General features: G+C 37.6%; 1 protein-coding gene across 1 annotated transcript; it reads right to left on the reverse strand.

Annotated features, from left to right (window-relative positions):
• Positions 1 to 1,668: 1,668 nt before the first annotated feature.
• On the reverse strand, positions 1,669 to 3,160 carry LOC127659197 (60S ribosomal protein L8). Its single transcript, XM_052148897.1, has 5 exons — positions 3,008 to 3,160; positions 2,760 to 2,901; positions 2,422 to 2,640; positions 1,950 to 2,065; positions 1,669 to 1,861 (listed from the first exon to the last, which is right to left on the reverse strand). The coding sequence occupies exons 1-5, from the start codon at positions 3,143 to 3,145 to the stop codon at positions 1,703 to 1,705; spliced, it is 774 nt and encodes a 257-aa protein (XP_052004857.1). The 5' UTR covers positions 3,146 to 3,160; the 3' UTR covers positions 1,669 to 1,702.
• Positions 3,161 to 9,683: the final 6,523 nt, after the last annotated feature.

Here is a 9,683-nt window from a genome sequence, read left to right on the forward strand (position 1 = left end):
AGTGATCACTTGGAATACGGTATGAAAAAGAAATATGCAATAAAACGTATTTTGTGCACTGCTTATATTATTATAACTTAAATTAAAATACTTTGTTCATCTGGAGTCCATGAAATAAAGACTCTTATCTGCTGAAAATCTAACTTTAGATTATCAAATAAATAATTTATGGAATCAATATTGTGGATTTCTAATGTTTTATCTGTAAAGTATGTTTTAAGACACATTTTGATTGATTTAATTTAGTCAGAGATGTAATTTTACTCGCATCTGATATCCAGATCGAAACCAGCAGGTTAGCCGTGGTTTAAATTGCTATGGTGATTAACACCGCTAAAAGCTGACCAACTTTCATATCACCTAAAACCTGGGGTTAAGGCAAACTAAACTAAAACTTACCTGGCTTCATGGTAAAGGCCTCAGGTATTACATTATTTCAATAACTTTACACCTAAAAGGTACAAGTGTATGTAATTGACAACTTCAGACAATACTAACATTTCAAATCACCAAGAAATAGTAAGAAGTAATGTACATGTTCACAAAATTTGTTCAAATATATAGCATATTCGTTTTCTTGTATTTGTAAGGAATTGGCTGAACAACTTTAAACTATGATGGGCTGCTATATTCTTTTTTTTTATAACTATTTTAAGTTTAAAATATCCAACAATCCTCTGAAAGCCCAATATAAAGCTAGACTAAATTGTATAAGAGGTTTAATGCTGTTTGCTTGATAAACCTGTACATCTATGTTCTCTAGAGTTCACTCTTTAATCGCATTCTTAATTAACAAAATTATAAAGTTTTGCAGAGATCAGATGATACAAGTGAACAAAAGTATTAATAACCATAAGTGAGGCACTGCATTTCTTAGTAAGATTAAAAATGCATTTCCTGTGTAGTGGGGTAGGTTTTGTAGTTCATCTGCCACCTGACACTTTAACCATGCTGTTGGCCAATCTGATTCTGTGCAACACCAGACGAAATTCTGTCTACCTGAAGTGAATAAAATTAATCATGGAGAACTAGTGAGCTCAGATTTTTCATTGGTTGAGGAAACGGCACTAGCATGTAAAACATGGTTACTGCATTACAAAAAACAAATGCATGCACATACACCCATCAGCCACACCATTAAAACCACCTGCCTAATAATGAGTAGGTCACCCTCATGCCGCCAAAACAGTACCAACCCGCATGCTATTCTTCTCACTACAATTGTACGGAGCGGTTATCGGAGTTACCGTAGACTTTGTCAGTGTGAACCAGTCTGGCCATTCTCCGTTAACCTCTCTCATCAACAAGGCATTTCCATCCACAGAACTGCCCCTTACTGGATGTTTTTAGCGGAGTAAACTCTAGACTGTTGAGCATGAAAATCACAGATCATCAGTCACAGAAATACTCAAACCAGCCCATCTTAAAATTTAAATCCTTGTTGGGAAGTCAACAGAGAATGGCCAGATTGGTTAGAACTGAAAAGTCTACAGTAACGGATAAATGCGCTATACAATTATGGTGAGAAGAAAATCTGAGAAAGCCATTATGAGCTGCGGGTTGGCACCGTTTTGGTGGCACGAAAGGGACCTCCATAATATTAGACAGGTGGTTTTAATGTTGTGGCTGATCATGTCTCTTAAAATAAATAAAGACTGTCAAATGAAATTTGTTGGTATACATTTTATTATGAAGATACAGATTAGTTTTCTTTGTCCTGGACGGTCTTTGTTCCACGCAGTCTGCCAGTACGACGGGCAGCGATGAGGCCGACCTTGCGTCCAGCGGGCGCATCCCTCCTGATTGTTGAGGGCTTGCCAATATGCTGATGGTTACCACCACCAAAGGGATGCTCAACAGGCTGGAGAAAGAAATGGAAGGTGTTTTAAAACCAGCATAATAGTGCACCCTGTACCTGATTAACAAAAACGCATAAAATAAAACCTTACATTCATAGCCACACCACGGACACGAGGCCAGCAGTTTCTCTTGGCCTTATACTTGTGGTATGCACGTCCTGCCTTCAGGATAGGTTTGTCAATACGACCACCACCAGCAACAACACCTTTCAGTATGACAGTAAACTTAAGTTTAATACATCATACTCTAGACCATTCGCACAGATTTGAGGAATTCAAGGAATCGCATGCATTACAGAGGGAATTTTATGCACAAACGTCTGTACAGTATTACAAACTCAACTACAAATAAAATCTTAAATTATAGACATCACAAAAACACTCCAGTGGTGGGATTTAATGGCAAGCATCATAAGACTACCCTCTCTTTCAATAATTGCTAAAACACAAGCCCAATATGTCAGACATCAATCAAGGCTCTGATCTATAGCAATGCAATGTGTGGAACATTCCATCACATCAAAAGATTAAACGATCAACCAAAATCCAAATGGCTGCTTACCCACAACAGCTCTGTTTGCAGAGGAGATGACCTTTTTGGATCCAGATGGGAGCTTGACTCTGGACTTTTTGGTCTCGGGGTTGTGGGAGATGACTGTGGCATAGTTTCCGGATGCACGAGCGAGCTTGCCCCTGTCTCCAGGCTTCTCCTCAAGACAGCAGACAATGGTACCCTCAGGCATGGTGCCGACGGGGAGCACATTGCCGATGTTCAGCTGGGCTACAACAGTCCAAGCAGAGCGTTCGATCAACATGTTCATGAAAGTCTGCATGTTTGAATGGAGGGACATTCAATGGCCTCCAAAACAAATAAAAATACTTATCACTAGCTGCCTTTACCTTTCTTGCCACAGTAGATAAACTGCCCAGTGTGGATGCCCTCAGCTGCAATGAACAACTCTGTCCTTTTCTTGAACCTGTATGGGTCACGGAACGCTACCTTAGCCAGGGGGGCCCCACGGCCTGGATCGTGAATAATGTCCTAAATAAGAAGGCAGATTTATATTTTCCTTCTTTCAACCTCCATACCACAAGCAAGAAAGTGTTTTAATATTTGATTGTCTCATTTCACATATTCACAACTTTACCTTCACGATTCCCTTGATGTAGCCATGGCGCTCTGCAAAGTCAATATGACGGAGTTTAGCAGCACCTTTTCTGTGCTTGACATGGGCTTTGAAGACGGACCCCGCACCTTTTCTCTGTCCCCTGATCACACGTCCCATTGCGGCCTACAGAAATAAGAAACAAATCACAGATATCCAATAAGATAACGTGTTACAGTATTTACTTTGAATCAAAATTATAATATATATATATATATATATATACATACAGTTGAAGTCAGACATTTACATACACCTTTAAACTCAGTTTTTCACAATTCCTGACATTTAATCATAGGAAACATTCCCTGTCTAAGTTCAGTTAGGATCACTACTTTAAGAATATGAAATGTCAGAATAACAGTAGAGAGAATTATTTATTTTTCTTTCGCCACATTCCCTGTAAGTCAGAAGTTTACATACACTTAATATTTGGAATCATTGCCTTGAAATTGTTTAACTTGGGTCAAATGTTTTGGGTAGCCTTCCACAAGTTTCTCACAATAAGTTGCTGGAATTTTGGCCCATTCCTCCAGACAGAATTGGTGTAACTGTGTCAGGTTTGTAGGCGTCCTTGCTTGCAAATGCTTTTTCAGTTCTGCCCACAAATTTTCTATTGGATTGATATCAGGGCTTTGTGATGGCCACTCCAATATCTTGACTTCATTGTCCTTTTTTTTTTTTTTGTCACAACTTTGGAGGTATGCTTGGGGTCATTTTCCATTTGGAAGACCAAGCTTTAACTTCCTGGCTGTACACGTAATTTTCCTTCCTCATGATGCCATTTACTTTGTGCAGTGCACCAGTCCCACCTACAGCAAAGAACCCCCACAACATGATTCTGCCACCCCCATGCTTCATGTTTGGGATGGTGATCTTCGGCTTGCAAGCCGCACCCTTTTTCCTCCAAACATAACAATGGTCATTATGGCCAAACAGTTAAATTTTTGTTTCATCATACCAGAAATTTCTCCAAAAAGATCTTTGTCCCAAGTGCACATGCAAACTGTAGTTTGGGTTTTTTATGGCGGTTTTGGAGCAGAGGCTTCTTCCTTGCTGAGCAGCCTTTTAGGTTATGTCGGTATAGGACTAATTTTACTGTGTCTACCGTTTCCTCCAGCATCTTCACAAGATCTTTTGCTGTTGTTCTGGGATTGAATTGCACTTTTTGCACCTGACTATATGAATATCTAGGAGACAGAATGCATCTCCTTCCTGAGTGGTATGAATGGCTGAGTGGTGCCATGGTGTTTATACTTGCATAATATTATTTGTACAGATGAATCTGGTACCTTCAGGCATTTGGAAATTGCTCCCAATGATGAACTAGACTTGTGGAGGTCCACAATTTTTTTCTGAGGTCTTGGCTGATTTCTTTTGATTTTCCCCTGATGTCAAGCAAAGAGACCAAGTTTGAAGGTAGGCCTTAAAATGCATCCACAAGTACACCTACAATTAGCCTATCAGAAGCTAATTGCCTAAAGGCTTGACGTAATTTTCTGGAAATGTCCAAGCTGCTTAAAGGCACAGTTAACTATGTAAACCTATGACCCACTGGAACTGTGATAGTCAATTAAAACTATCTGTCTGTAAACAATTGTTTGAAAAATGACTCAAGTGCGACAAAAAGTAGATGTCCTAAATGACTTGCCAAAACTATAGTTTGCTAATGAGAAATCTATGGAGTGGTTAAAAATTTGTTTAAATAACTCTGACTTTTTGCAGAATAAGAGGCTTACTGTCACCCAACAGCAATGTGAAAGACTGGTAGAGCAGGCCAAGATGCATAAAAGCTGTGATTGAAAATCAGGGTTATTCCACCAAATATTTATTTTAACTTCCTAAGTTAAAACCTATTATTAACCTAAGTAATGTGTTGTTTAAAAATTTATATGAACTTGTATTCGTTGCATTATTCGAGGTCTGAAAACACTGCATCAGTTTTCATTTTCTGCAAATAAATGCTCTAAATAATATTTCTATTTGGAATTTGGGAGAAATGTTGTCAGTACTTTATAGAATAAAAAAATAATAATTTTACTCAATGCATACCTATTTTGGTAAATCCAAAGAAACTGATAATTTTGCAGAGGTCTCTTAATTTTTTTCCAGAGCTGTATATACAGTTAAAGTCAGAAGTATACATACACTTAGGTTGAAGTCATTAAAATTATTTAAACACTCCACAGATTCCAAATTAGCCAACTATATTTTTGGCAAGTCGTTTAGGACATCTACTTTGTGCATGACATGAGTCATTTTTACAACAATTGTTTATAGAGAAGTTTCACTTTTATTTTACTATATCACAATTCTCGTGGGTCAGAAGTTTACATACACTAAGTTAACTGTGCCTCTAAGCAGCTTGGAAAATTCCAGAAAATTATGTCAAGCCTTTAGGCAATTAGCTTCTGATAGGCTAATTGGAGGTGTACTTGTGGATGCATTTTAAGGCCTACCTTCAAACTTGGTCTCTTTGCTTGACCATCAGGGGAAAATCAAAAGTCAGCAAAGACCTCAGAAAAAATTGTGGACTTCCACAAGTCTGGTTCATCCTTGGGCACAATTTCCAAATGCCTGAGTGTACCACGTTCATCTGTACAAACTGCTCAGGAAGAAGACTTATTCTGTCTGCTAGAGGTGAACCTAGATTGGTGCAAAAAGTGCAAATCAATCTCAGAACAACAGCAAAGGACCCTGTGAAGATGCTGTAAGAAATGGGTAGACTAGTATCTATATTCACAGTAAAACGAGTCCTATATCAACATGACCTTAAAGGCTGCTCAGCAAGTTAGCCAATGCTCCAAAATCACCATAAAAAGCCAGATTAGATTTTGCATGTGCAAATTGGGACAAATACTTTTTGTAGAAATGTCCACTGGTCTGATGAAACAAATTGAACTGTTTGACCATAATGACCATTGTTATGTTTGGAGGAAAAAGCGTGAGGCTTGCGAGCCGAAGAACACCATCCCAACTGTGAAGAATGGCGGTGGCAGCATCATGTTGTGAGGGTGCTTTGCTGCAGGAGGGACTGATGCACTTTCCAAAATAGATGGCATCATGAGGAAAGAAGATTATGTGGATATTGAAGTAACATCAAGACATCAGCCAGTAACTTAAAGCTCAGTCACAAATGGGTCTTCCAAATGGATAATGACCCGAAGTGTACCTCCAAAGTTGTGGCAAAAAAAGGACAACAAAGACATTGGAATGGCCATCACAAAGCCCTGACCTCAATCATATAGAACATTTGTGGGCAGAACTGAAAAAGCATGTGTGAGTAGGAAGCCTACAAACCTGACTCAGTAACGCCAGTTCTGTCTGGAGGAATGGGCCAAAACTCCAGCAACTTATTGTGAGAAGCTTGTGGAAGACTACCCAACAATGTTGAACCAAGTTAAACAATTTAAAGGCAATGCTACCCAATACTAACAAAGTGTATGGAAACTTCTGACCCACTGGGAATGTAATGAAATAAAACTCAAATTAACCCTACTCTATACTGTTATTCTGACATTGTGAAAAACTGCGGTTAAATGTAGCCTATATGGCTAAGGTGTTTGTAAACTTTTACCTGACCGGCAACAATCACTATAATACTAGCATAAATGTAAAAAATTCACATTTCAAATTTGACTTAACAATGCCACATTATTTACAAAGAATCAAACTAAATCATGTTTCATTTATTCTATGACCATATTAACCAATCAGTCATGCTTATAACACCACCAGTGACATGCAACATTCACTACAGTGTTTAAATGGCATGCATTTAGCCGAGAACCTTTACTGTCTAGCGCAATATAAACGACGCAACATAAACGAACTCTTATGTGTTATAACTAAGACAGACACAGCGCCGCACACTGTCCGTCTACTATTGCCCACTACTGAGACTTCAATTTCGCGCTAAATATCTCATTCAATTTCAAAATCGAGAGGCCCGTGGGCAGCACAGATATGTGCTTACATCTTTTATGGATACTATATGACTTTTAATAGACGTGGATGCTGAAGTTAAAACAGTGATTTTAAACAGATGGTACAGAGACACAGAAAATCGTTCCTCATACCTAAACTCCGCTGACGGAAAGAGGAAGCGTAAGAGAAGAATGAGGATTTTCTTCCGGAGAAATTGAAGGGGGTCAAGGTCCCGGATGTGTGTTCAGTTCGCGGTCCGCCCTCTAGAGGCTGATGAAATGAAAACGGATTAATTTCAGTAGAAAGTGAAATGATGAGATGAGCTGCAAGTGTGGAGCAGTTTATCTCACACTGTTTAAGCAGAGATGCAACTGCTTTTAAGGTGTTTGTGATGTTCTTTGATGTTTAATTAAAATCAGTATGCTTTTACAGTATACACCTTTAGGAAGTGTGACGTAAAAAGAACCACGATAATGCAGCATCGGGTTAGGCTCTCCTGGCTACTCCAAGACAAAATGACAAAAAATATTATATTTTGCTATTGCATGTTTCGTATGTTGCAAATTCTTATAATTATGTTAGTAAAATGTCACATACATGGATGCAAATTTAACAGAAGCCTCGCTTCTCTCTAGTAAATTATACGGATCCTTTTAAGATCAGTAGGCAACAAGGAATCCATTACTGTGGTGCAGTGGTTAGCACTGTCGCCTCACAGCAAGAAGGTCGTAGGTTCAAACCCTGGTTGCCCCGGCCTTTCTGTGTGGAGTTTGCATGTTCTCCCCGTGTCTGCGTGGGTTCTCTCCGGGTACTCCGGCTTCCTCCCACCATCCAAAAGACATGCAGGCTAGGTTGGAGGTGAGTGTGAGTGTATGTCTGTCTATGTGTGGCCCTGCGATGGACTGGCGACCTGTCCAGGGTGTCCCCTGCCTTTCGCCCACTGTTAGCTGGGATAGGCTCCAGCCCCCCGCGACTCTGTACACAGGATAAGTGGTTGACGATGGATGGATGGATGGATGGCCTTATTTTTGTCTGTTTTATTAATTATTATTATTATTATTATTATTATTATTATTATTTTTAACGTTGTCTAATTTATTTTGTAATTTGTTTGAGCATAAATAGTAAATAAAAAATAAAACTTTTACACAACATGCCAGGATTTTTTTAAAATTTGTTTTAATCTTTATTATTATTAAATCCACTTTTTAATCAAACATATTCTTTTTTAACAAAAAAAGAATACAATACAACATTTAAACACTAGGGGGATCGTAATACTAATCTACATAAAAATGTTAAGGAAGTTACAAATTTTAACAGTTTTGATTGCCTTTTGTTTTAAGGAATAACGGACTGAATCAATATAACGTTCCATTTCCTTTCTGAAAGCTGTAAAACAGGGGGGGTTTTTTTAGAAGAAAATGTACGTTTGTGAATATGACATTTTTCCAATAAAAGATAAATATCTATAATATATATATATGACTATCTTTGGATTTTTGTTTCTCTAGAAGACCAAACAATACATGTTTCCATTATAATACGAATTGAGCATCAATACATGATGATAAAATCACATACATGTTGCCAAAAATCCTTTACAAATGGACAGTGCCAAAATAAATGAATCACAGTTTCAGTGCAGCTGTCACAGATCTTTAAATCTGACAAGACATTATTGGGTAAATCATATATCATTTGAGTTTAAATGATACTTCCGTAGCTTTGTTTGCATTTAGATACTGATTAGGTATAAGCCAAGTCTTTTTCCAAATAATAGTGTCTGTAAAATGATGCAATATGAAAACACATATGATCTAGTCACAACATCTCTTTGGAACAGAGCTTTTATGGATCTATTTTTAGAAACACATTTTCCCTATATATGAATTTTCTATATTGGTCAAAGACCAATGATGAAGATTAAATCTTGACTGTTGTCTAAACAGTTTTAGCAATGAACGTGTTGAGTTAATATTAAATTGTAAATTGTAAATCCTTCCTTATGCTAAAATAAGGACTTTCCTGACCCATGATTTCATTGAATACATAATTTATATGTTAAAAATATATTTATTTTATGTATAAACATAATATGTTATGTATACATTTTGGATACATATAAAATATATGTATATATGTATATATGTATATAAAACACACAGCTTTACCACCGTTTGTAGACTTTTCAGATGGTCCCTCACCACACCCTCCACAGTATTAGCACGTTTTAACACAGTGTATAGATTTTCAGACGGTCCCTTACCCATCGTAGGCATATTTTCCAACTTATATCAATGTTAAATTGGCGATCTTGAACGATTTCACCGTGACGCGATCTGACCATCTTAAATACGAGACAAAGCGCATCCCGTATTGATTCATTAAGGGATTCAATACTGGACGCATAATTGTGGGCCTATATATAAATACGGGACGATATTTTACGGAACGGCAGGTAGCCTAACCCTAGCCATAAACTCATCATAAGATGGTCCTTATTATTCCATATATAATATGATTTGACAAATTGTATTTGCATATCATGGACCATGAAATAAAGGTCCGGCGATGAAATTCAGCCAGTTTCACTGGTATTTTATCAATACAATAATTACAACTAAGGAAGAAATGTAATCCGCCTAAATATGAAATAATGCGAAAGGAGATAACGTTCCAGATGGAATCTGTCTAAGCCAATTAACTAAATGTAGGCTATTATATAATA

This window comes from Xyrauchen texanus, chromosome 18 (genome assembly GCF_025860055.1).
Source record: "Xyrauchen texanus isolate HMW12.3.18 chromosome 18, RBS_HiC_50CHRs, whole genome shotgun sequence".
Lineage (NCBI taxonomy): Eukaryota > Metazoa > Chordata > Actinopteri > Cypriniformes > Catostomidae > Xyrauchen > Xyrauchen texanus.